The 27,103-nt window shown below is 33.8% G+C and overlaps 2 protein-coding genes across 3 annotated transcripts; one reads left to right on the top strand and one right to left on the bottom strand.

The window, feature by feature from the left end:
• Positions 1-84: 84 nt before the first annotated feature.
• Positions 85-18,025, bottom strand: LOC125649114 (F-box only protein 11-like). The gene is made up of 18 exons (XM_048876348.2): positions 17,813-18,025; positions 16,046-16,201; positions 14,367-14,514; positions 13,773-13,902; positions 13,487-13,567; positions 12,902-13,144; positions 11,394-11,505; positions 10,909-11,015; positions 10,450-10,587; positions 9,123-9,340; positions 8,605-8,690; positions 8,319-8,413; positions 8,092-8,214; positions 7,387-7,472; positions 6,939-7,159; positions 6,337-6,555; positions 4,715-4,823; positions 85-3,458 (listed from the first exon to the last, which is right to left on the bottom strand). The coding sequence occupies exons 1-18, from the start codon at positions 17,910-17,912 to the stop codon at positions 3,230-3,232; spliced, it is 2,601 nt and encodes an 866-aa protein (XP_048732305.1). The 5' UTR covers positions 17,913-18,025; the 3' UTR covers positions 85-3,229.
• A 30-nt stretch (positions 18,026-18,055) lies between these two features.
• On the top strand, positions 18,056-27,101 carry LOC125649126 (EF-hand calcium-binding domain-containing protein 11-like). Of its 2 annotated transcripts, XM_048876366.2 has the most exons (6): positions 18,056-18,256; positions 20,295-20,390; positions 22,042-22,096; positions 24,186-24,287; positions 24,366-24,456; positions 26,946-27,101. In XM_048876366.2, exons 1-6 carry the CDS (start codon positions 18,158-18,160, stop codon positions 27,028-27,030), a joined length of 528 nt encoding a protein of 175 aa, XP_048732323.2. In that variant the 5' UTR covers positions 18,056-18,157; the 3' UTR covers positions 27,031-27,101. The 2 variants fall into 2 exon arrangements, with proteins under 2 accessions (XP_048732323.2, XP_048732324.1); XM_048876367.1 differs by lacking the exon at positions 20,295-20,390 and having other exon boundaries at positions 18,069-18,256.
• The last annotated feature ends 2 nt before the right edge of the window (positions 27,102-27,103 follow it).

Below are 27,103 nucleotides of genomic sequence, written 5' to 3'. Positions count from 1 at the left end.
TCCATCGATATATTATAAAAACACAACAAAAAAAGAATGAAAATACAACATAAAAACCGGCCAATCTGAAGTAATTGAAATGTGTTCCATTAGAATTTTTTATTTGACATTTTATATCTATAAGTGGATGTTATATAAAAAGAAAACAATCACAATTTTTGCCATGGATGATATAAATGTGGTGTCTCATTTACACTTTGCAATAAACAAGTAAACAACATTCACAGAGCCTATGTGTTCATCCTATGCCACACAGATATTCTACAAAAAATATGAAAAAGTACAGCAGACTTCTTAAAGTATTCTGTGCATGAAGAATCAAAATGACACGTGCTATTGCTTTCTATTTATTTATTTCTTATATATACTTTTTTTCCTTTTTTCAGAAACACAGAAGAGGTTGCCATCTGTGTCAAAATATTGCCACAAAACAGATTAGTGAACCTGGTGATTTAAGGGAAGTGACACAGGGTGTTAAGTAACATATAAATTCAAAACTTTAGAACGATTTGTAAAATGATTAAAAATCTGATGCAGCAGCATCATGAATAATATAAAATCTCTAATCAAAATAGATATGCAACAAGCTACAGATCATTCTGTATTCAACTTGGTAAAGATCTCTCTATAACAAAACAATGTTACATAAATGTACAGCACAATTTAATGTATGTGTCAACTACAATTGTTATCTCTGATGCACTTTTATGTGATTGAAACTGACAGACATTCACATCAAACAAACGTGTATATAACAATAAACATGAAACATATCACATACATTCAACAATTAGAACTCCTCAACTTCCTTGTTATAACTCAAACTTAGGATACAGAGAGAGAGAGAGGGAGAGAGAGATAGAGAAAAAATGGGTCAAAGGATGGGTATATCAAATGGATACTGTAGTGTACACACAAACAAAATGAAATTCCTCCTGCTCATTTTCACTTTTTTTGGAAAAAATAGGACAGCTGTGCTTTATAGAGAACATTGGTATCTAAAAGACTCTGAAATGAAAAATTATCTTAAAAGCTTTCTGGAAATAAAAATAAAATCATATTCATAAAAATTGTCTTTTATCCTAATACTTAATAATGGATGTTTTCACATTCTAATTTGCATAAATTAAAAGAGAGTGCAAAACTTTTCATCTAAACATGCTGGTTAGAGAAAGTCAAGAACTTAATAAGAAATTGGTGTTAATTGACAGATTGGTGTTAATTAACTTCATACAAACCACTATCTACAATAACATTGTCACATAAAAAATGGGGATCACTCAATATTAATTTGTGTTAAATGTTAATATTAAAAGGCAAGCAAGGTTTTTAAAAAAATGGTATGAGGTATTCAATAAATTATATACAATTAAGCAAACATTTCCAAATGGCTACAAACTTGTAGCTCAAAATCAATTGTAAAATAATGCCTTCACACCCTGATTAATAATCAGGTAAATTATTAAGTCTCTATCTTTAAAAGTGTATAATCTCCCCCTTTTCAATATGAAAGGTTTATCAAGTACGGTACGTGTCTGTATCTTTAAAACTTTTTTTCTTTTCACACTATATGTTCACCTGTGATAGAAACTCCTTAAAAAAAAGGGGCAACTTCTGAAGTTGTAATCACATGTTTCTTTTCTGATGATCAACATCTAATTCCAAAACAAAAAAATCCACCATTTATATTGTCTTCTTCACAAAATGAAAAATAAAATCATGCTATAGAAACATAAAAATGCAATTCCTCAGTCAGATAATAGAGTTTTAAATATCACTGAGCAAATGACACAATTGGTCATATTGATACAATCTATTGCACAAGTTCAAATCAAATTTTTAAAAAAGTGAACATAAAGATTTACTTAACATGCTTAATAAGCACAAAAAATTTAAAAAAAAATGTAAAGTTTATATCCAGTTATGGCACAGATAGAGTAAAATTATGACATTTTCACAGTCTAAAATTGATCTTTAAAAGTTACAAAGAGCTTTAAAATAAATTCAAAATAACATATTTCCTATTTTTTACTTAAAATATTTAGCAACTGAACTTAAAATTTGCAGAACTGGGCATGAATGGGTCTGGTGGGAATTTAGTAAGATCTTATATTTTCTTTGGATAAATCCAAGAAAAAGAAAAAAAAAAAAAAATAATAATAATAAAAAAAAAAAAATTCTATATCTATTATCTCACAACAAAAGTAAACTTTTTTATTGTATTCTAAATTCTATTGAGCGAAGTATGCAAAATTTAACTGTCAGGGAATGCTGTTAAACATGTTAATAGGGAAGCACAGACAACTTGACTTGCCAGGGATGGAAATTTTAGCACAAAGCAGCAGCACCCTGTCACACCTGTTAAAGGTTACTAATTCTTTCAATAATATATTGGAAATTTTTTCATCTTTCTCAGACTAGATATAATACTGAATACAGAACAGGCCAAAACTGTACTGAATTTATGTTTTCATTAGTAACAAGATTAAAATAAATCATTCATTTAAAAAACACCATATTCCCAGTTACCATAACATTCACTGCTTCATCTAAATATGCTAAACACTTGAAAATCAAGTTCAAATTTTGTCCAAATCAATTGAATCTAAATCCTGTCAGTATGTAACGTACATACATGTATATAAATGGTGTGAAAAGTTATTTTAGTAGAGAACTTTTTTTTTTTTTAAAATGGGAATGACAAATTCAACTGCAGGAATGAAGTTAATATCACCTGCAGTAAAAATAACAATTAAAAATATTTTGGTATAAAATGTTGAATGATACTAGAGATTATTCTGTGGAGATTCACAACCAGCGTAGATAACCAATACAATATTGGCCATTATTACTTTAGCTATAACCAATACAATATTGGCCATTATTACTTTAGCTATAACCAATACAATATTGGCCATTATTACTTTAGCCTTTCAAGAATAATAACCCAAACATTTCTAGCCCAATACATTGAAAAACCAACTGACTTAACAAAGAAGCAAAAAATTCACTGACCTAAGAAACATTTAAAACAAATCAAACAGTTTTTTTCAAAATAACACTTATGTTGTCTTTGGTCACAGTCAAGTCATAAATAAATAACAAATAATTTCCCAGGTGTGACATAAATATAGCACACTATGCAAGGAACAACACAGCGACACATTTCACAGAGTGAACTTTGGCCTCATTTTGGTGAATAAAAAGATCAGCACAAATTTGACACAATTCAGTTGACCCGCAAGGTGTGCGTTTCCATAGGAGCAGCAGAATCATAAAGTGTGTCCGTATCCTGTGTGGGTTCCCCCTGTAATTGACAACAGTTGTTTAGAGTCCCAGCTCCACAGTCACAGAAGAATCGATCATGTCGAATAAATTCCACAACATGTCCTGCATGGCAGTTTTTGATACAGTTCACACAAATGGCATTTCTCTCTGTCGTGTTGCAGGTTTGACACCTAAAATGAAAATTTTCAATAAATTACATGTCTGTATTTCAGTACTGTGTAACAGTAAATATACATGTACCTGTATTTTACTCAATCTTTTCTTTACATGCTGGAGTAAGCAAGAAAGAGAATTAATTAAACATGTTTTCAATGAGGAGTAAAAATACATGTACTTTCTGCTGTGAAATCTGCAGTAAGGCCACATTTTATATATTCTATGGACCAGGCAAAGCGGTTAGGGTGCTCACTTTGCAACCAGGAGTTGCTGGATCCCAGAGCTGCATCACACATAATATACATGTACATATTGACTATTCCTTTGCCAAGAATCCAGCATTAAAAGTGAAAGTCGTGCGCTAAATGACCTTAAAAAGGAAGGTTCCACAGGCATTCACATGACAAAGAACCTAAGTACAACGCGTAGGTCTAAATTTGTGATATGTCACCTAAAGCTGCTGGTCTCTGTAGAAGTGAAAATTTCTGAAATGGGACTTTAAAAAAAACATACAAACATATTTTATGGTTTACAGATCTTTTCTTCAAAACGATCCGATCACTGGGTGGTCGAAAAATAAAAATGCTTGTAATTTCTAAACTTTTATGCACTCACACATAATGAAATATCAAATGCGTTACATCAAATAAAGACACAATTTTTTTAATTTTCAGATCTTCATATATACATGTACTGTATATTATAAAAAAAATCAAGAAATGTACAAGATACCTTAATCATCCCAGAGTTGGAAGGAATAGGGTAGTACATACATGTAGCTGCAGATCTGTAACTCTCTGGGAAAACATTGGGACAGACCAGAGAGCTACAGATCACCCCCCATAAAAACCTTCAATTTACAGCACAGAAAAAATGTGCACGCTTGAGGCCTTTTATCATTGTATTCTTGCATAACAGTCTCAAAAATTTAATATCAAAAAATTCCTAAATATTTTCCCACTACACTTGTGTCTAAACATATTTTCAAAAATTCATTAAAGCCCCATGTGACCCGAATTGCAGCTTCTAGTGATTTCATTTGTTGATGTAGCCATGTTAGGTGGTAGACATTCAGTATAATGAAACAAAAGGGTAGGAGATGCAACACTTTTTATTGATTTTGTGGAAATTCATCATCTATTTTCAAAAATTCGGTCAGCAGATCCACAAACCATCCTATTATTTGAATTAACGGTGAAAATCTATGTAAACCCTTTTGAGATAACATATTTTCTGAAGTTCCATATGAAAAAGCAGAATGAGAACTTACCTGTAGAAATCATGCATGGGAAAACTTGTGTAGCTGGAGATTTTGTAGAGACACTGGCCTGTGGACACAGCCCTCTGCACCATGTTGTGATTTCCAGTTATGACGTTATCTACAAACAAAATAACCAATATGCAGGAAAATTATGTTTCTGATTTCACTACAATTTATCGGGCGATGGGTTGTCTTCAATCGCAGGTAACCAAGGGAAATTATGTTTCTGATTTCACTACAATTTATCGGGTGATGGATTGTCTTTCATCGCAGGTAACCAAGGGAAATTATGTTTCTGATTTCACTACAATTTAATGCGTGATGGGTTGTCTTTAATGACAGGTAACCAAGGGAAATTATGTTTCTGATTTCACTACGGTTTATCGGGTGATGGTTGTCTTTAATAGCAGGTAACTAAGGGAAATTGCAAACAGATGATTCAGGTAAGCACAGATATCATTAGATCTAAATAAAATTACATCTTTTCATTCCTTTATCTATGACCGTTACAAGAATAATTTATGAAGTTTGCTTTAAGAAAAGATATGTACATGTAATTCTGATAAAATTAGACTGCAATGAAAATTTAAAGGCAATGCTCCAATTGAATAACATTTTAGGTCATGCTGAGGTATCCTTTAATTAAATATGAAGTTGTTAGATCCTTTGTGTAGTTATAGCAGGCAAGTGGATCAAAAGATCTAATTTTAATTAGAATGACACAGATATTAAAATAAACAGTAAATTACATATAACTTAATGCTATACAATTACCGACATATTTTAGGTCAATACGATGATTTAGCAACCTCAGAAGTACAATATCTACCAGGCCCGGAGGGTGACATGAGTATTGTACTTCCAATGGCAGCTAAAGCATTGTACTGATTGAGAAAATGTCAATAATTGTTTTATTATATGATTGAATAATTCAAAACATCAAAAGTGGCTACTACAGTCTATGAAACGATACCTGGTTGACCATATTTGTATAAAGATACATTGCAAAACCTTGTCAAAAGTGATTACAGACATCAGATTTCGTTTATTATATGATTAAATAATTCAAAACATTAAAACCAGCTATTAGAACTTACCAAACAGTACCTGATCACTCATCTTAGACCAGGTTCATGTTACTATAATTCAACAATTGTTATTCCAGTTTGTAATAGAAGTCACCCTTTCTTTACATTAATACTGCAACACCTAGTCGAAAGTGAGTAGAGATGTGAATTTTCATCAAAATACCAAAAAATAATCAGTCGAACCAATTTGGAAATCCCCAATTTCATTTTTTGTCCGATATTGGAGAAATCAAATGTTATATTCACCTTGAAGGCACTTGCAGGTGAATATACCTTGAAGGCACTTGCAGGTGAATATAATGTAATGTTTTAATTTTTTCTAGGATCTCAACCAATCAGAAAGCTTGGAATAATTCAATCATATAGTAAAAAGATTATCAAGTAACACGATTCCTTACTATATTGTTACAATGCTCAAGATTATAAATAAATATGTAGCATTGATATTGTACAGCACACATTTTTTCCCACACACACATTCGTATCTTTCACAATGAATGTGTCAAGCAGTAGCTTATTAAAAATGTACTACTGACTTTGTACCTTTTTGTTTGGGATGGACCCCACTTGCTAGACACAATCCTCCAAATTTATTATTGAAGATCTTGTTGCCTTCAAGTGTTGCTGTAGCATTGTTGGTGATTTCTACACCTGCTGCGTTTCCATCAAATATGCGATTGCGTCGTAACATTGGGTGACTACTAGTGCTTATAAGTACGCCTGCTTGGGCATTCCTAAATATATCATTTTCTTCTAAGATTCCTGTAAAAAAAATGAACAGTCATTCACAAAAAAATTCATAACATTTATGCTTCTGTGTTCAAGGTCCAACATTCCTAAAATACAAATAGCTTGGACGTTTCTACTGTTCTACAAATTTATCGAATTCTCCATTACAAGGTGGTAAAAGTACAGTGTATGTCTCAGAAAACTATGATATTAAATATTTACACTCGCATGTACAAGAAATTTACTGATATTCAACATAGGAAAACACACAAGAAACTAAATGTTAAAAATAAGAATGTTCACAATACACATGTATCATCCATAAATTGCAAATGCAAATTAAAATTTAGAAAGTTGCTCTAGAAAGTACATGTATGTGCATGGCTGTGATAGTATGATGCTGGACAGAAACTGACCTTTTCCTCCACTAAAAATACAGACACCACCATCACGACCATCATGAATCTTGTTGCCACGCAGCAGTGGGTTGCTGTCTGTCTTGATCCAGACACCCGCCATTGCATTGTCAAAGATTTCATTTCGTTCAATCATCCCTAGCCCACTGTTGTAAACCAGGATGCCTCCATTTTGTCCTCCCCATATCTTGTTCCTCCTTATTAAGGGATTACTGCCGGTCCTAGGATAGGAACATGAAAATTTAAACAATGCATCAGATATTTAAAGTCAAATTCAAAATATAAATCAATTTCTTTCAACAACATTATCATGTCAGAATGATGGAATTCAAATATCATTCAAGAAAGTTCTGTTTTACAAAATAGAAATATAGATCTAGATCGGTTTCTTCATTTGTTCTGCCAAAAATTGATTGTAAAGGAAAACAGCATTATGTATACCCCTTACCTAATCTGAACTCCAGAATACAAATGATTAAAAATATCATTGTCTTCTAAAACTCCATGTCCATTGTCATAAAAATACACCCCAACCTGAAATACACAATGGAGATCATACTCTACAGTCAACAAGAATGCCATGCTTTTGCAATAATTTTCTCTCTAAATAATTGCTTCACTATCAAGAAGGTATATTTAATTTACAGTAAAACTCATTCAGTATGAACTCAGATACAGTAAAATTTGTTATCAATTGTATATACAATTCCTTACATAGATGTAGCAAATTATGGATATAACAGGTTTTTTTTAAGGTCTTGATTTCTAGAGTCTGGACCTTTCCAACTGGGAAAAATGGCAACATTTGCTTGAAATTGAAAAAAATGTTTCATACAAAGAGATATAGAAAGAACCAATTCAGAGTCCATGCATTAAAGCAAAAATTGGGAAAAATACCTACGTTTTAGCATTGGGAATGGGGCCTTATTTCTGCCCCTTACAGACCCTAAAAAATCCCTGTATAAAGAAAGTAAATTCCATGGGACTCCAGGAATTCACTGTACCCAAGTATTACTGAGATCATAAAAGCACCTGAATGAAGAGCTGTCATAGCGAGATATTTTTACTTGAAGTGAGACACAACAGATTTTCTAATCAAACTCTAATACTTCGCGTACTTGCAGATGCACTGTAGTATTTTTCACACACGCACCTGTTTTCCACTGTGAATGCGATTTTTGCGTAGCACTGGCGTACTACCTGTTGTGATCCATACACCAGCTAGTGTGTTGGAGTACACCTCATTCTCTTCTATTAAACCCTGGCCTTTTTCATGCTATAAATAAAGTAAAATTGTTTTTATATCATTTTATATTAACTGAGAACCGCTACAGATGCATTGTGGGTAATTAAAGATGCAGCATATCTATACTAGCTTACCACATAGATTCCTCCATGTTGACCATGGTGAATTTTATTATGTCGTACAATTGGATTACTGTTTGTACGAATCTGGATCCCTGCTAAAGCATTCCCTTCAAGAATTTAAACACCAGTTATTAGTTACATAAACATATTGTCCATCTTCATTTTCACAAAGAAAAGTATCAAATGAATCACATTATCAATATAGAACATGCTTCTACTCATATACATGTATGCTTCACCTAAAATTTTATAGCTTCACACATTAAAGAAAACCCGGTGCATTCTCATTCATAATTACCATATATATTATTATGTTCAATTAAGCCTCTTCCTTCACCAAAGATATATACCCCTCCTTGATGACCATTGAATATTTCATTTTTCCTGAAAAGTAATAAGATTTTGAAACTTCAATCTGTGTATGAATGTAGAAATACTGTGTAACTATTTTCTGTGGTTGTCTATTTTTTTTTTTTTGGCAAAATTTTGTGAATATAAAAAATTCGCAAAAATCACATATTGATACATGTAGGTGTATATATGGATAACCGCAGAAATTGGAAACGCAGAATACAATTTGGTACCTTTCATGGATCGGATCGCAAAAACTTTCACCCACAGAAAATACCTATTATACAGTATTACCACCAGTACTGCAAATTATCTATAAGTGAAGTGCACAAATACACATCAGAGAAATAGGTAAATATAAACACATTCCATTGAATGTTTACATTTCACAAGGACCCTGTCTAACAAATACAATGTACAGGTATTGCAAATATGACAGATAATCATTATCAATATCTCGTTTACCTAATGGTGGGATCACTGTTTGATGTTATCCATACCCCAGCAAAATTGTTTGAGTGGATTTTATTCTCTATAAACTGACCACGCCCATTTTCATGGACATAAACACCTCCTGTCTGGCCGTGGTGAATTTCACATCTCACAACTGTAGGGTTTGCTCCAGCTTTCACTTCAAAGCCTGCTATTCTGTTGTTATGAATGTCATTTTCCTCAAAATAACCCTGTAGTACAAAAGCACCAGTACATGTAGTTCATATTTCCTATACTTTTAAAGGGACTGATTCATGATTTTCACCCAAAGTTTGTTTTTCATTTTTAATGATTACAAGATGTGTTTGTGAAACACAAATGCCCCCTGATAATGGCAAATTCCAAAGATGGCCAAGGTCACAAGGACAAATATCTTGGTACAAGTAGAAAGATCTTGTCACAAGAAATGTTCATGTGCAATATGAAAGCTGTAATATTTACCATTTAGAAGCTATGACCAATGTCAAATTTTTAAAAAGTAGATCAAATGCCAAGGTCAAAAGTTTTAGTACCCACGGAAAGGTCTTGTCACAAGAAATACTCATGTGAAATATCAAAGCTCTAGCACTTACTGTTCAAAAGTTATGAGCAAGGTTAAAGTTTCAGACAGAATGACAGACACAATAAGCCCCCCGCTCTTCGATCTTGGAGGCATAAAAATCTCCCGTCTGGTGTGTTAAAAGGGTTTCACAAACAAAATTAATTAAGGTTATACATTATGACTGAAGTTTTATTATTAGTTTTTTAAACAAAGATTGAGATATGTTATTGTTTACGAAGCTTTCAAAATAAATGGATATCGATCGAAGTTAATTATATCCATCACATTTCATGTATTCTTTAGGTTAAATGTGTCATTTAAAAGTTGAAAATTTGTGACTGTGCAAAATTAAGATACTTTAAATCACAAAATTAACATTTCACTGGTCACTGGTTTGTTTGTTAACATATAAAGACTCGAGTCTTTGTTTATATATAACAGAGCTAAATGCTAAAATATTACTCTTATCCTTGCATTCAGAAGGTCCAAATTTTGGTTGTCAACATTAAATGAGTAATAATATTTTTCATGTTTAGCATCAAAAATGAAAAATATTTTATTCAAAAAATGTGAACCAGTCCCTTTAAGAACATCATCACCTAAACACATTCATATGTCTTCTTTTGTAATGAAATTGAGGTTTTGTTATCAGCATTCTATATGAAAAGTCAAGAGATATTCTATTTGACATCTTTCAAAACAGAATGTACAATTACCCTCTATGCAAGCTCTGAAGATTGGGAAATTACATGCACTTACAAGACCATTGTCAAAGGTGAAGATTCCTACATCTCTACCATGGTGAATGTGGTTCCGCCTCATTATGGGGTTGGAGTGATTTTTTACCCAGATTCCAGCCAGTGCATTTCCACTAATTTCATTATCTTCATACTGTCCCTGAAATGAAAACAAAAATTCAAGCAATCTTTTCCCCCAAATTACTATAGATTATTTATAGTGGACCTTCAGATATCTGGACACCAATATCCAGATGCTTCATCTTCTGAAAGATTTTTCTCGGGTATGTATTTTCTTCACGTTATTTTACCTCATTCATCCAGAATTACCCTTTCCAGATGTGGACCACAAAATATATTTTGCACGACATTTTAAATCATTCATGTGAATGGTAATATTTAAATTCATTAAGCTTGGTACTTAAACATTTTATTACATGTACTGAGTGACTCAGGTGACCTAAGAACACATTCTACAAACCTGTGCATAATCTGTAACAAAGAGTCCAACATTTTCACAGTCTTTGATCTTGCAGTGTTTGATGACAGGATCTGCTCCAACTCCTGATACACAGACTGCAGAACCCACTAATAAGCAGAAAGTCATAATTACCAGTCAGGTGCATAATGCAATCAATTTATTTTAAAAGTATTAAACTGATTCAAGTTCTCTACAAGTTTGAGTTTTTAATGTACTGATAACTAAAAACATGATGCACCAAAGAATCTCTAGAAGTTTACTAGAAAAGAATCCCTAACTGGCAAAGCCTGGAAAGGGGCAAAAAATTTCCATTAACACAACCCACTTTCGGGTTTTGTTCACAATATCTTTTATAACTGAATTAAGTTATCATAAAAAACTTTGACTTATTTGTTTCATTTCTGCTTTTTAAAAACTCATTTTTCACCCTTTCACAGACTTTTGACATGGTTACATACAATTTTAAAAATATGATTGTCACCTACCAACAGAAGTACTTTTGATTCTACAATGATCTATTGTGGGAGAACAATTCTCTGTCACCTCCAAGGCATAATGTTTATGGTGCGTCATAGCCATTGTTAAGTCAGGTGTGAACTGAAAAAAAACCAACCCAGAAAATGAAAATATAATTTGTTCGATTCATATACATACATATAATGGTGCAAATCATACTTTTTGTACATAAATTTTACAACACATTCTGCAACCAACACAACTAAAAATAACTGAAAATAACATAAACAAGTTAACTTAAAATAACCTGTTTGAGTTATTAAGAGTACCACGCGGTATTTGATGAAGAACAGGAGCAAAGAGAGGTAACTCATTGTGTCAAAACGATAACTTGCATACGTTATTTTTTTCTAATAACGTGTTTGCATTATGGCCCTAACGTTTGATTAATTGTAATGATAATAGCTTTAAGAATCATGAATGCTTAAAACATAGCATCGTCGCTAGCCATGGTTACGGAGTCCGGTAGTACCCACATGTACCCTATTTCAAACCGTGGCTGCATGATCAGTGAAATCCTCAATTTTCATGAATATTTATGAAATGACACAATAATTTTTTTTTGACCAATCAGTCACAAGAACAGATTTCCGATATCTTAATGACAACTAAAACGTGCAGTATTTGTTTACAAGTAACAACGGACAAAAAATGCGTCAGATCCCTGTTTACAGAAGCAAGTAAAGTTTATAAGTACTTAATAAATAGAATTCCCATTAACAGTAGTGGTTATGTTTGTAAATTTTGTGTTAATAAAGGCAATCGTATTTTCAAACTTGATGAGGAAATTTGGGGTAAAGTGGATGTGTTGATATCAGAAAGACTAGAGTTGATAGGACAATTATCTAAAGAGAAAGGCATGGTTACGCATATTATATTGTAAATTTATTAGACCGGTGAGGTCAACGAAGAAGCATCCATTAGTTACAACAGCTAAATAGTGTCCAATTTGTTCTCAATCTGCAATCCTCAGATTATTCCACTACAAGCATGCAATGATTTCTGAATAACTTTCTTTTTACCAAAAAAAAAAAATCAAAAAAAAAAATCATAGAAGCTCACTGATTGGTTGACTAATGAACATATATATTCATGAAGTTGAGGATTTTTTCAATCCTACAGCCATGGCATTTAACTTAGTGTAAACGGAGACAATAGGCGTGGCTTGCGACGATAAAACATAGTGGATATTGGAATTGTTATTTAGCACCCCCCCCTCTCTTAATTTTACATATCCCCCCTCTCTTAATTTTACAAATCCCCCCTCCCCTTAAATCTGATATCAAGGGGGGGGGGGGGAAGGGGGAATTGCCCCCTCATTTCTCGAGTAAACACTGCGTCATGCCCTGGAAAAGGGGAGACATAATAAACACATGTAAATTAAACTCAAATTGAGCAAAGAACTACTTTTTAATACTTCAATCACGACACCATAGTACAATATTCAGATTATTTATAAAACCTTTCCAAATCTTACCTTAAGAGTAACATATCCTAGATAAGCCTCCTTGGCTCCCTCTACGAATGTAATAGTGGACTCTGTTCCCCGCTCTATAATCACATTGTCTATCACATTGCCCGGGGCAGCACCTATCATGGTCACATTAGTGTCCACAAACAAATACTCTGTTAAGTACATTCCAGAGTGAATAAATATAATGGCAGTCTCCATGTCCTCGGAATCCACAAAACTGTAGGCTCTCTCAATGGAATCAAAATACTACAAAGCAGAAAAACATAATCTAGTCATATTACATGATATAGTGTCAATCAAAGCAATTTACTGATTATACTACCTGCTTATCAAATTCATTATTTCACAAGAACTTTCGAATTTTCTGTCACAGTTTTGTTTATACCACGCAGAATAAATCCTTCTTATACATTGTACATGTTCTTCAATATACTATACTTTATGATTGTATGTATCTTGATCACCCGGTCTAACATGGATTCATCTGTGCTACATGGTAAAATGATTATAATTTCACTTTCCTAAATAAGCTTATGATCTTCAAAATATAAACATTTGTCACTGAAAGTACATGTACAACAAACTTACAATAATATCCCGTCCTCTGAGTCTTCTGTATTTTGGATTGTATGTATCTTGATAGCCTGGTCTAACATGGATTCCTTTGTGCTACATGGTAAATAAAAAATCATTCAACATGACAATATGAATCATAATGAGTGGATATTCAAAAGCTCTAAGAAGGTAGATTATGATAGGAATCTGTAAATGGGCTTCATTTATTGTCATTATTTTTTCTTTGTCTTTTTTGAAAAATGGGAAAGATTTCCATGGATGAAAGGGCCTTTTTTGCATTTGGCTATTGTCAGCATACCAGTTGCTTGAAGCTCTCCTTCCACTGGTTTTCATACTCATTTTCATCAGGTTGAATGAATTGAAAAACTCTAGACTCGGGATTCATCAATGGGTAATCATATTCGAACACATCCTGGTAAATCCTCTTCCTATAAATCATTAACATACTAAGTTGACAGAAATACTAAAAAAATCACAAAATGATAACGTGTATACATGCAGGTAGTCTCATTCAACCAGATTCTTCTAGCCATGATTTAATGAACTCTTGCCAGGAAAGAGTTAATAAGTTGCAACCAGAAGTGGTTGAATGAAACTAGTATACATGTAGGATGCAAATAATCTATATTCACTGCAGAGCAGAATAGACCTGACATCGACATGAAAATCAGTACATATATCTAAACAAAGATAAGGTAAGCACTCTAATTCAATTAAATTTACACTTGAATTCACCCTCTCCCTTATCATCCCCTCACATTGTCTGTGATGTTCTTGAAAGGAACTTTATTTCCCTTCTCTTATATTCACAACATTATTTCAAATGAAAATCTTGATGATCTTATTACACAAAGGAAACAGGAGAATTGAATGAAAATAAATCTTCACATACCAAAGCCCTGGATCATCTGCAATGGCCTTAAACCTTTTACATACACATGCTGCTCTGCATAAATCATATTCATACAGGTAGCTAAATATCTTGATTAAAACTTCATCTGGCATTTCCTCCTGTAGGTACTGGGCACCGATTGGACTACCTAAGAAAAATATAAAAATATGAAAATATATAGCTCCAATTTGTAAGTAAAATAGCTGCATCAAAAATTAGATTTTGTAACCAAAAATAAGACCAACTTAATATGTTTGTGACTCACAAATTTTGGGGCATCAATTTCACCTTAATGCGAGGCCAGAAAAAAATATGTGTGTTTCTGATAACCTGAATGACTCTAATTTTACCCCAACCCTCATACCTCTTGTTTCAAATCCGGATCACAAATCGTAATTGGTTTCACTAGAACAGTTTTTAAAAGCGTAGTCAAAAAGATGCTTGTACTAAACACAAAACATGTCTATCGAAGCATTTAAAAGATTTCATGAGCAGCCATGTGACAATATGGCGGACATAACCCAATTTCAAACCATTGATAAAATAAATCTCCTCAGGGAACTAAAGTCACAGAACAGTTTACCTTCATAAATCTTTTTTGCAATGAATGGAAAGAGAGATATTACGGAATTAGAATCAATAACATGTAACTATTGATGTTGTCATTTTGAGTTTTCCTCTACAGGATATAGCATCATATGAAAGTTTTCATATTTATGCAGGCACTTCCCATCAATACAACTAAAATACAACCATTTCTAAAAGTTATTCTGACATCCAAATGACATTCTATTAAAACAATATTGCTTCGCACATTAATTTCTGACGTTGATCTACACACAGGAATGCAGAGCAGATTGTACATCATTACCTTTTTATCATTACAATAATGTGATGCTATATAAGCAATGATCACTGATACAAATCTGTTAATTTCATTTGTGTATTGGGGGGGGGGGGTTGGTTTTTTTTTTTTTTACCGGAAACACACTTTTGGGGGTCTGATCAGTATCAAGATCATGTCTTCCTTAAAGTAAACGTATGTTAGCACATCACAAGGACTCTACGGCATTTCCTCCTCAATATATAACTGGTACCGATACAATATAACATCTCCCAAGCCAAATACTCTCAATTTTCCCCAATTTTGATACTAAAAAGAAATGTTATTAAACTGCTATGACATCATAATTTGAAGCTCATAATATGCTTTGTATGAAATGTGCAAAAAAAAAAGGTTTTCCACTGTGACAGTGAATTCACTCACTGAATTAGAAAACATCAAACAATCAGAACAGTGATAAATTTCATTAGAACTATAGTTTGTTTCAGTCATGAATACATTTTACATTCCCCATATGCTTAACTTTAGTCCATTGTTAACAATTGTTATTACTTTGTTATTAATTTCCTTCATATTTTTTCTTAATATTAGGAAAAAAAATTCTCTCCTGCTGAAATTTGCTTGATTCCTTTTACACCACAGGTTGAAGTATATGACAATTAATGCACTACTCATTTTTGGTAGCCAAACATTTTAACAAAGGGAACTGAATGACAGCTTAAAATAACTTTTGTTGCATTTCAATACCTGTATTCCATTACAGAAATAGCCTTTTTCAATTCTTTGATGCAAACCATAATTTTAAGTGTCATCAGAGTTAAGATATTTACGGTACCTCTGCATAATGACTTAGAAGGTGACTTCCTTCTTCTTTTGGATTGACTTTCTTCCTGTGATAATCCATAATCTGTTTGGCGTTTCCGTAAGTAATATCGGGTACTGTAGCTGCTCTCTCCTTGCTCCTCATCGCTACTTCTTGAACTGGTGCTTTCTATAGCCAGATAAGTGCATTAAAATTAGTAAGCAGGTTTGAATTCGTCTAACTAGAGAATACTATTTATATAATTTAACCTTTTTACTGCATAATATAAATATATTTTGTTTTTGCTAACTACAAATATCTTCCCAGCTCCCCATATCGAAAGTGCTCCAAATTGCACCCCCTCCCCTTAATGTACTGCATGGTGTGGAGGAGATAAGCATGAGCAAAAACATAAGACATTAGGAACTGCACTTTTCGCATTGAGGAAAAAGATGGAAAAAAGATTGAACATCAATGTGACAAATTTTTATGTCATTGTTCCATATGATACAAAAATAATGATTGTTATGCTAAGTACCCTTAGGATAGTGAACATACCCTTGCACATGAAAAAAAAGTTATAAATCACATCTCTATAATCCACTGTAAATTGTAGGATAATATTTGATCCCTGGGTCAGAACAATGCAAACATTATTAAATGATAATAAAGTATGGCATAAAATTTCAAGGCTATCTGATAAGTCATGTAGGAGGAGGAGAGTTCACAAGCTTTTTTATATCCTCCACCTCTCTAAGATCCACTATAACACTTAGGAAAAATTTGAATCCCCATGTCCAAATAATATGCACACCTGCTAATGGCAATGAAGCATTGTTTCAAGTCTATCAGCTAAGCTATGATATAGGAGTTTTAAGCGTACGGTAGATTTTGTTACAGACAGTTAGAAAATACAAAAACAATGTCTCCACCTGGAAGAGGGAGACATAAATAAGCAATTTTTAGCTCAACAAGATCACTACCAAGTGGAGGATTCCCTTACTAATAATGTATATGTGCACTATTTAACATAGAATTAACATATCATAGATGATATTATGACCCACAAAATATACGAATATCCATCCAGTGGCCTTGACCTTTGACAATCAATAAAGTTTGCAACATAACAAGCAGACTTCTTGAGATCTATTTCAATTCAAAATTTTTATCAGTTTAAATAATTAATTGTACTGTGACCTTCCCTGGTCCAGGGCTCGGAAATTCCTTCAGATTGGTAAATTTCAAGAACACTACAAGTACACAACACCCTCTCCACCCCCAGTTTTAAGGTTTCATCAGAATTCCACTAAAAATTTAAAGAAATATTCTAAAATGGCCTTCACTTGAATCATTTGGGTTTGACAAATTAACATGTGGAACAAACACATGTAGGTTGATGACCCCCAAGTGCTACAGTTTTAACTTTTCTTTAAATCTTGTCCTACATATCCGCAAGGCATACATACAGCTTTAAGTCCCCTTCCACAACCAGGTGAGAAGGCATAATCAATAATCTAAAATATTTAGGCATACTATAATACAACTGAAGTCTTTAACATTTCTTGTTTACATATCCCATAAATTTTGATTCAATGGTTTTGCATACCAGACATAACAGGTCAATATATTCCGCCTTCAAACGTGTCTGCGCTAAAGATGTTGCTATGCACATACTTTCACTACCACTAAAGAACAGTTAGCTTCAATACACAAACTTATATTCTGCACTATTTCATTACCTACTATTGTAACGGTGTCTTCACTGTGCACATTCCACACAATGACCCCACCACTTACCACTATTGTGTCGCCTCAAATCGGTACGTTTTACATTTAATCGCCTACGTAGCTTTCTGGTACTACTTCTTGTTGATCGACTGGTAAAACTAGGCATCATGGGGTGATTAAAATAAAAACCTTGTCCCCGAAATACTAGCTCTCGGATAGATTCATAATTTACGCAGCCATATTGAATTTTATTCCAGTCTGAATGGCTGTTAATTACATTTATCACGTGATGATATTGACCAATAAGACTTTACTTCCGCGATAACGGGATCCAAAACAAGCCAATGTGACTAGACAGGACTTGAATACATTTTCTGCTTTGAAAATGCCGCGACAACCAGTAAAAAGTGGTATATGAAAATGAGTGTGTCCACGGGATTCCAGCTTGGTTCATACGGATATAACAAATTAAAAAGGACTATAACGAAGGAAGAAAAACATCTACTTTCAGTTGTAAGATCGTGTGGTTGTAAATATTATTATACGGTAGCTCCGATTGTGGTCATAATAATATTTTTTTTTTTTATTTTGGCATAAGTAAAATATACTTATGCATGTGAACAAATGAATCATGCATTTATGAATGATTAACCAAAATCAACTAATTCATTTATAATTTTGAATAACTAATAATAACAATATAATAATCTTTATGTTTAAAGGACGTATTATACAATCAACAAATTGAACATTATCTATATCATATACATCAATTTAATTTATTCATTGATTCACCAAGCATGTTGGCTTAAAACATCATGTTATGCAATATGAGATATATAATGATAATAAACTAAATACTAACAGTTCATATGAATATATGTAAATATGAGTATATAATTTTGACATGCACCAGCTGTGATATCAAACTGTATGTATGCAATTTAGTATTGCATGTAATGTTAATTAAATTTAATTATAGCACTTTACTTTTAGTGCAAAATTCAAAACATTCATGTAAAAATTCACATAACCTTCTAGCATGAACATTGACAGGGTTGCATAGTACTTTACAATGGTTTTCACTCACTCACTATCCGAGTTAATCGTCTGTGTTCCCTTCGTCAGGGGTTCGACGTTGTCTGGCTCACCTTATCATGCTAAGTCTCCAGTGATCACGATCGTGGGGATTGACTGTGTCCATTTGCCACTGCTTATGGTCTTGCCTGATGGTTTCTTTCCATGTCTTCTTAGAGCGCCCGGCTTTCATTTTGCTTTCCAGTCTTAGGTCTCTGTAAGTGCTGATAGACTCCTTGCTTCTTTCAACATGCCCAAACCAGTGAAGACGGTTTGCCCTTATTAGTACATCAAGTTTTGGGATGGCCAATTTCTCAAGAAGGGTGTCTGACCTAATGTTCTGGATCTGGTCTGGCTTTACGTTGCATATCCACCTAATCATTAGCCCTGTCATTTCTCTGGAGTCGGGTGAGTGAGGACTGAGTGAGGGCCCAACACTCACTGCCATACAACATCACGCTTCTTACGCAGCTATCATAGACCTTACCCCTGGTGATAATTGGGATGGCTTGAGATGTTAGGATTGGGAGTTCTCTGAACTTTCCCCAAGCTGTCTTGACTCTGATGGTCGAACTTAGTTGGCAGCCACCTCCAGCACTCAGCATATCTCCTAGGTAGCAAAAGGAGTCTACTTCAGTGTAAGGGCAGCCCTCAATTGGGCGTGCTAATCCTAGACATCTTTTACATCTGGAGTCTGGATCTGGTGTAAGTCTACCATGCACTACGCTGCATTGTTTGTGCACCCATAGAGTGCAATGGCTGCACTGTATTGCATTGCTTCTAACCCCTTTTCTACATACCGCACATGGTTTTCCTTTGATATATCATCATCTGAATTGTAGATGTTCAAAGGGTAATATTTCTTTCTTATATAGATTCATGAAGCAGTCATAATAAAAAATTGTAACCTCATCTTCAACAGTAGTGTTACAAAATTGACAAAAACGATATTCTTCTAAAATACAAGGTTTTGAATATCTGCCAGTTTCAATTTCTAAAGGGTGGGCAGATATTCTTAGCTTTGTTAATTTAGAGTGTGCTACTTTCACAATTGAAAATTTCAAATGGTCTTGTAATTCATAGCTATACCATATACTATTTTACTGACTTGCTCGGATTTTGGCACGAGGGGGTCATTTTGTAGGAGGAAACCCACGTGTCCGAGTGAGCTGTACGGACCATAGGTATTGGCCTGGATAGCTCAGAACTTTGTTAAAGAGTACCAGACTAGTGTAATACAGGGATCCCTGGTCCAGCCATACAATTTCTTCTTTTCTGTTAGGTTACTACATCACAAGTTCATGCATATTACATCCGTGAATATCCGCATATGCAAAATAATTGAAAATAAATTTTATAAACTTATAGATGACCAATAGATGGTCTTCAAACTAGTGATTGTTAGAAAAAAGGTACACACATATGCAAATCGGGTTTTAGTGAATTAATCGTGTTTCATTTAAACAATTTGCAGGTTTTCCATGAAGCAGATGAGAGAAACAAAGGTTTTTTAACTAGAGAGGATGTAAAGGTGGCAATAGTTGAGCTGTTTGGGTATAAACCTTCTAAGGTAAAAATATAGCTTCATATGCATAAGTAATAAGTATAACTGTATTATAGACTGATCCTGATGACACTAATACCCCCTCCTCCTGCATGGCTCCTATAATGTCCTGATGACACTAATACCCCCTCCTCCTGCATGGCTCCTATAAACTGGAAATAGCCAGAAGTCACAAATTGTCAGATCTGGATTGTGAGGGTGGATTTGGATTCCTATACCCAGTGTTTCCATGGTGTCCATCACATATTGTTAAATCTAGGATCTAAAGAGGGCACACATATCATATGTTCAAAAGGGCACCTTTCATCGCGTCAAGACAATTTCAGGGCACTTTCATTGTATCATAATATGATAGTAATAGAATAATCATTTAGCCTATTTAAAAGTTTTAAATACCTGCTGCCTTGCTTTTAAACTTTTCAATCAACTTTGTGAAATAAAGAACAATTGTTTATATTAAGAAATATTTTTTTTAAAAATTGTAGAGAAAAAAGGGCATGGTGCAATTAAAAATGGCATGGCGCCAGCCAAAAAGGGCATGGTGCGGCGCCATGCTAGTTTGCTTTAGATTTAACACTAATCACAACCTGACTCTTATGGCTTAAGGTGTGTTGTCCTGGTGCAGAGTGAGTCCATTTCGGATCAAATCTGGGTGCTTTCTCTTTATGACTCTGATCATATCTGATTTGATAACACACTCATAGAAGTATCCAGTATCTGAAGTAATGGGGATACCCATGTGATTATAGAATAATTCCGTTGATGTGGCAGAAAACAATGAGCATAACCAGCTTAAGCTTCCCTGCAGACTTCGTTACACGTGCTTTCAGTGGCAATGGAGAGGATGGATGCTTCCAAATTGAACTCTGTTTACTTTCTGGTTCATAGAAAAGTACCCATATTTTGTCGCATTATAATTCTATTCTGTGAACAAATTTCCTTCCTTTGTGTATCTAATAACATAAGACTGGCAAACATTTACCTGCATGTTCATTTGCTCTGTCAGAAGGTGGCGAAGAACCCACCTTGCACAAACTAACTGCTTTCCAAGCTTACTGCAAGGTCAAAATCTCCTGAACAGTTCCATAAAACATATTAAGATCATCAGCTATTTCTCTAAGAGTGACTCGTCGATCTTTTAGTGCTAACTGTTCAATCTGAGACACATTCCTTTCCGTACAAACGTTCACTAGGCACACAGAACGAACATCATCTTCAGAATGAACTGTCTCCCTTCCCTCATTAATATGCAATCATCCTCTTACTTAATGACCTGTGACAAGTCATAAACTTTATGTAGATTTAAACAGCTGCTGCTGATTACAGTTAATGATTACCACTGATCTGTATATCGCCTATTATTGGTCATCCTGATCAAGTGGAGATCATCTGGTTGGTACTAAAATTTCATGAATGTATATCGATGTTTGCAAAACTTAACAAAACTAAAAACCCTAAATGATAAAGTGTTAGAATCAATAATTGTATTTTATAAAAAAAAAATTCTATTGAATTGTGCAGTATGTTACTTGACAAAGAAATGGCATTTGACAGATATGTAATTAATTAACTATTGTTTGTTTTTGACAATTTCCTCTGATATTACTATAAAATGATCATATCATCATTATGCGGGAACTATTTTTCTTTTTTGAAGTATGAAGTTGACCAAATCATGAATAACTACGGCATCACATACGATAATTGTATTGGTAAGTTTGATAATCTTTATTTGTCCCCATACCAGCAGAGCTGAAGGGAACTTAGGGTTTGCAGTTCATCCATCTGTTTATCTGTCAAACCAGCAAATCAGTTTTCTGCATTTTTCGTCATACATGTACTTGCAGATACATATGTATATATTTGATATTTGGTATATTGCTTTGCCATGACAAGTTACAGATCAAGTTCTAAATTTGTTCAGGTCACCCACTGATTTTTTGCCGAGTCATGACCCTTAGAAAATTAATGCAAATACTCAGTTTTCTGCATTTTTTTTTTTTACCGAATTGTTATCTTTGGACTTACAAAATTTGCACAAATACTCATTTCTGCACTATTTTTGTCATGCTTGCAGATATTCATTTGATATTTGGTACATGACAAGTCACAGTTCAAGTTCGAATTTTGCTTCGGTCTATTGATTTTTTTGCTGGTTATGGCCCTTAGACTGAAAATGCTGTTTTCCACATTTTTTTGTAATACATTGCTTTACCATATCAAGTTACAGATCAAGTTCAAAGTTTGTTTTTTCATGATTAACTTGTTAAATTTGAAGAATACTAGGTAATTAATTTGTATTAATGCCTTCAATGGTGGGTGGAGTTGTTTTATTTTCTATTCCTTGATTTGTCACTATCTTTTTTTATACGCCTGTCATTAGACGGGACGTATTATGTTATGGTGCTGTCTGTCCGGCTGGCTGGCAGGCTGTCCATCTGGGTCATGTTTTCCGGACTTTTTTCCGTAACGGATACATTTACAACTTTGAAATTTGATCACAATATCTCCCTCAAGAATTGTAAGAGTGAGTTTGCATTTCAGCTGGATTGGTCCATCCTTGACCTACTCTAGGGCTATAAGTAGGTCAAACAGTTTTCCGGACTTTTTTTTCGTTACAGATATTGCCCTGAAATTTACACATAAGCTTCCTTTCAGAGAAATACAAGTTCAGTTTGCGTTTTAGCTGGATTGGTCCGTATGTACATGACCTACATTAGGACTAAAAGTATAGGTCAAATAGTTTTCTGGGCCTTTTTTCATTATGGATACAGCTATTGCCCAGATATCTAGTCAAAGGTTTCCTCTCAGAGGAATACAAGTTCAGTTTGCATTTCAGATGGATTGGTCCATCCTTGAACTACTTTTGGACTAAAAATAGGACAGATAGTTTTCCAGGCTTTTTTTCATTACAGATACAAATATTGCCCCGATATTTAGTCAAAGGTTTTCTCGCGGAGGAAGACAAGCGCAGTTAACATTTCAGCTGGATTGGCGCACTATGACCTACAGTACTTTACGGGTAGAAATAGGTCAAAAAGTTTTCCAGATTTTTTTTTGATATGGTCACAGGTATTGCTCTGAAATTTAGTCACAACCTCCCTTTCAGAGAAATACATAATCAGTTCACATTTCAACTTAATTGGTGCACCATGACCTACTTTAGGGCTAAAAGTAGATCAAATGGTTTCCTGGACTTTTTATCATCATAGATAGATATTGCACTGACATTTTGTTTCAACCTTACTCTCAGAGAAATACATAATCTGTTCACATGTCAGATGGATTGGTGCACCATGACCCATTTTAAGGCTTTTCTATTCAGAATGTGTTGTATCAATTCAGAGTGCACAATATGCTTCCAGGTTGAATTTCACTGTCCAACGGGCGTATATTGTACCGTTTGTTGAATTTCACTGTCCAACGGTCGTATATTGTACCGTTTGTTGAATTTCACTGTCCGACGGGCATATATTGTACCGTTCGTGGTACTCTTGTTACAACTTGTGACAAAATGGAATATGGAATGTGAATCTGTCATTTATGGTTATTCTTGTGCATAAACTGTAGATGTATTGATTATTTATGCAGAATACTATGCAGACGACGTGGGATCGGTAAGGGACATGTATTGCTATGCAATACTTCCAGTATGCTTGTAAAATCGGAAATTTTTTACTTAAATTTTTTTTTATCTTTATAATGCAGAGTAAAAAATATAGTGGTACATGCATGTAGGCATGATTGGAACACTAAATGTAAATCATTTCTAATCCATAATCACTTTGAATGTCATCACAGGACTTCCTCTGGAAAACTACATGACTGTAATGTCCGAGAAAGTGGTTTCAGCAGATGAAGATGAAAACATACGACACACTTTTATGGCCTTCGATTCACAATGTAAGAAATAAGGTACATTGATTAGCTGAATTTTCTTCAGGTGTATTTTCATATCAGTATCTGCATATTTTTCTTTAGGTAGAGGATTTCTAGCAGTTGATGATTTGCAGAAGGCTTTCAGTCGAGTGGCACCCCATATTCCAAATCATACTGTACAATCCTGTTTCAGGTAGGAGTACTAAAGTATCTTTTCAGGCAGTAGCAGAATGCCAGAGATAGATTTAAAAACAAGAGGTCCATAGGCCTTATCGGTTCATAGCTGAGTATTAGTTAAAAGTATCACTGGTCCCAAGGTCTATGAAACCTAGGGGAAAAAATCCTGTTCCGATTATTTAAGCTAAATTCTATTATTATACAATACCCCAATTTGATAATTCTATACAACACATTATTTAATTGGTTGAGACAGGTGGTTCATATCTCCCTCAAACATCATATTTCACCCCTTCGGCAGCCTCATGCATTTTTCATAAATTTTATGTCTAGGTAAACATAGTTTATTGTGACATCACAATATGTCCGAGTCATCACTTTCATAGTTCGTAAGGCACAAAAGGAATATTTGTTTATACTTGGGTTTCTGATACAGTTATTAAATCACCCAATTTTGGTTGATACAAAAACCATGTAAATGATCAGCATTCAAGGAGAAGGGAAATACAAGAAATGGTTATTACTTCATTTCATTTCGTTGTTTGTACCTTCTAATACGTTGACGGCGCGGTTTAAATTTCCATAAGGGTGATTTCAGCTATACATACATTTACAATGTATAAATGAGCGAACTCCAATTTCAAATGCATTTCTGTAGTCTTGCTTCGTTTAGATATAATAAACAATTTATTGCATAAATGTTTGGAAGATATGAAGATCTATTCTGCCAAGAAAAATGATATTACCCTCAGGCGTTGCCCTTGGGGAATATTATTTTTCTTGGATGAATAGATCTTCATATCTCCCTCACTAACCTGCAATATATGTATGATATTAAGCAAATTAATAAAAAAAAGATGTGTTCCTAAAACTTAAATGCCCCCGAAAATGCTTATACTGATGAAAGACTTTACATCGTACATGTATATATGTCACAATAACACAAATATTAACAATAATTGGACCTGTCCTAGAGTCAAAACCTGGGGTTGCAAAATTCACAATTTTGGTACATCCTTTTTTTGCTTTTCCTAAATATACATTTAGTTTTGATACCGTATCAGCAAATTAAAAAAATATCTTTCAAATGATTAAGACAATAATCACTTTAGTAATTCTGGCCCCACCCTGGAACCAGAAATCTTACCCCCTAGGATTATGAAATTCACAATTTTTGTAAAGGACTACACACTCCTAAATATCTATTTAGTTTCAATTTAGTATCAATAGCATTAAAGAAGATGTTATTTAAAGGTTTTACACATATGCACTATATATATCATATTTGGCCTTGCCCTGGACTCAGAACCTCTACCCCAGGGATCATGAAATTTACAAATTTGGTAGAGGCATTCCTGCTCTACATCAACATGCAGTTGTGGAGAAGAAGATTTTTGAAAATTGGTCAATGTATAGCAGTTTTTATCTTACCCCTAAGGCCCTAGAGGTGAAGAAGTCCTGAAATTTATAATTTATGTCCCCCTTATTCGAAAGATGCTTCATACCTAATCTTCGCTGAGATCCAGCTCAGCTGGATATTTGGACCAACACCTTTAATGAATCTCTGACCAGTCATTCATAATTCATGTCTGAAATTTACATTCAGCTTCAGTTGGTTCTAGCAATTAATATGCACTTACGTGAAACTGCACCATTTGGCTCAAATAAGTGATTTAACTGTTAAACTAACTCCCCATCACTATAAATTTTGCATTGTTTACCATATGATATAGGTTTGGAAATCCTAAAATGAAAAGTCACTAAATTTTCTATTCAAATGATTTGAACGTATTTTATTGTATATGATATATACAAAAGGATCAGAACCAAGTTCATACAACTTATGAGTTCTTCTCCTTACTTACGAGTTCTTCTCCATTCAAATGAGGACTCCCAAGAAGGATTTGTTTATCTCCTGATATTGAAGAGTTCCTATATTCTATTTTTCTTTATTAGTGATAAATACAGTAAGTATGGGAAGTTACTGTATATCACTAATAAAGAAGTCCTGAAATTTACAATTTATGTCCCCCTTGTTCCAAAGATGCTTCATACCAAATTTGAAAATTTGATAAGACTTGGAACTGTAGTTATCAAATTAAGAAGTTAAAAACGTTCAATTGTTATCGCATGACGGACGGCACACACCACACGATGATGGATGCTGACCAATTGCAATAAATTATCTGGGTTTGCTCAGGTGATCTAAAAATCTTGAATGTAATTATTGAAAACTGACAGTCGTCATACTTCATAGACAAGTCAGTCATAGAGGACATCTATTGATTTTTAGGTCAATTTTGTACAACGCAAACACCAATTTATCATCTGACTCACAGACCCTCCAAACATCTTGGTGCTCAACATATCAAGGGTACCCAGATGTTCGGAGTGCTTGTGGTCCAACTAATTGATTAAAACACACAATTTTTCTCTTTGTTTCAAACATGAAGAATTACATTTTTCTTGTTATTGTATTTCATGAATTTTATATTTCTTTTCCAGAGAACTAGATCGTGATGGAGATGGACGTATAAGTTACAAGGACTTTGACTTTATGATGAAATATGATACAAAATCTCATATATAAAAGAATGTGAATTCAAACTAAAACTGTCAACAAATGATCATAAGTGAGAATAAACAAATTCACAATAGAAACG

This window comes from Ostrea edulis, chromosome 5 (assembly GCF_947568905.1).
Source record: "Ostrea edulis chromosome 5, xbOstEdul1.1, whole genome shotgun sequence".
Lineage (NCBI taxonomy): Eukaryota > Metazoa > Mollusca > Bivalvia > Ostreida > Ostreidae > Ostrea > Ostrea edulis.
This window is presented reverse-complemented; position numbering and strand designations above follow the sequence as displayed.

Bases quoted from the DNA above. Each gene is read 5' to 3' on its own strand.
- LOC125649114 (XM_048876348.2), bottom strand. From the start codon at position 17,912: ATGATGCCTAGTTTTACCAGTCGATCAACAAGAAGTAGTACCAGAAAG. The intron at 13,145-13,486 runs GTAAGTTTGTTG...TCTGCTTTGTAG, and splicing joins TCAGAGGACGGGATATTATT to TATTTTGATTCCATTGAGAG. The intron at 8,215-8,318 runs GTAAGCTAGTAT...CTTTATTTATAG, and splicing joins AACATGGAGGAATCTATGTG to CATGAAAAAGGCCAGGGTTT.
- LOC125649126 (XM_048876366.2), top strand. From the start codon at position 18,158: ATGAAAATGAGTGTGTCCACGGGATTCCAGCTTGGTTCATACGGATAT. The intron at 18,257-20,294 runs GTAAGATCGTGT...AACAATTTGCAG, and splicing joins AAAAACATCTACTTTCAGTT to GTTTTCCATGAAGCAGATGA. The intron at 22,097-24,185 runs GTAAGTTTGATA...ATGTCATCACAG, and splicing joins CACATACGATAATTGTATTG to GACTTCCTCTGGAAAACTAC.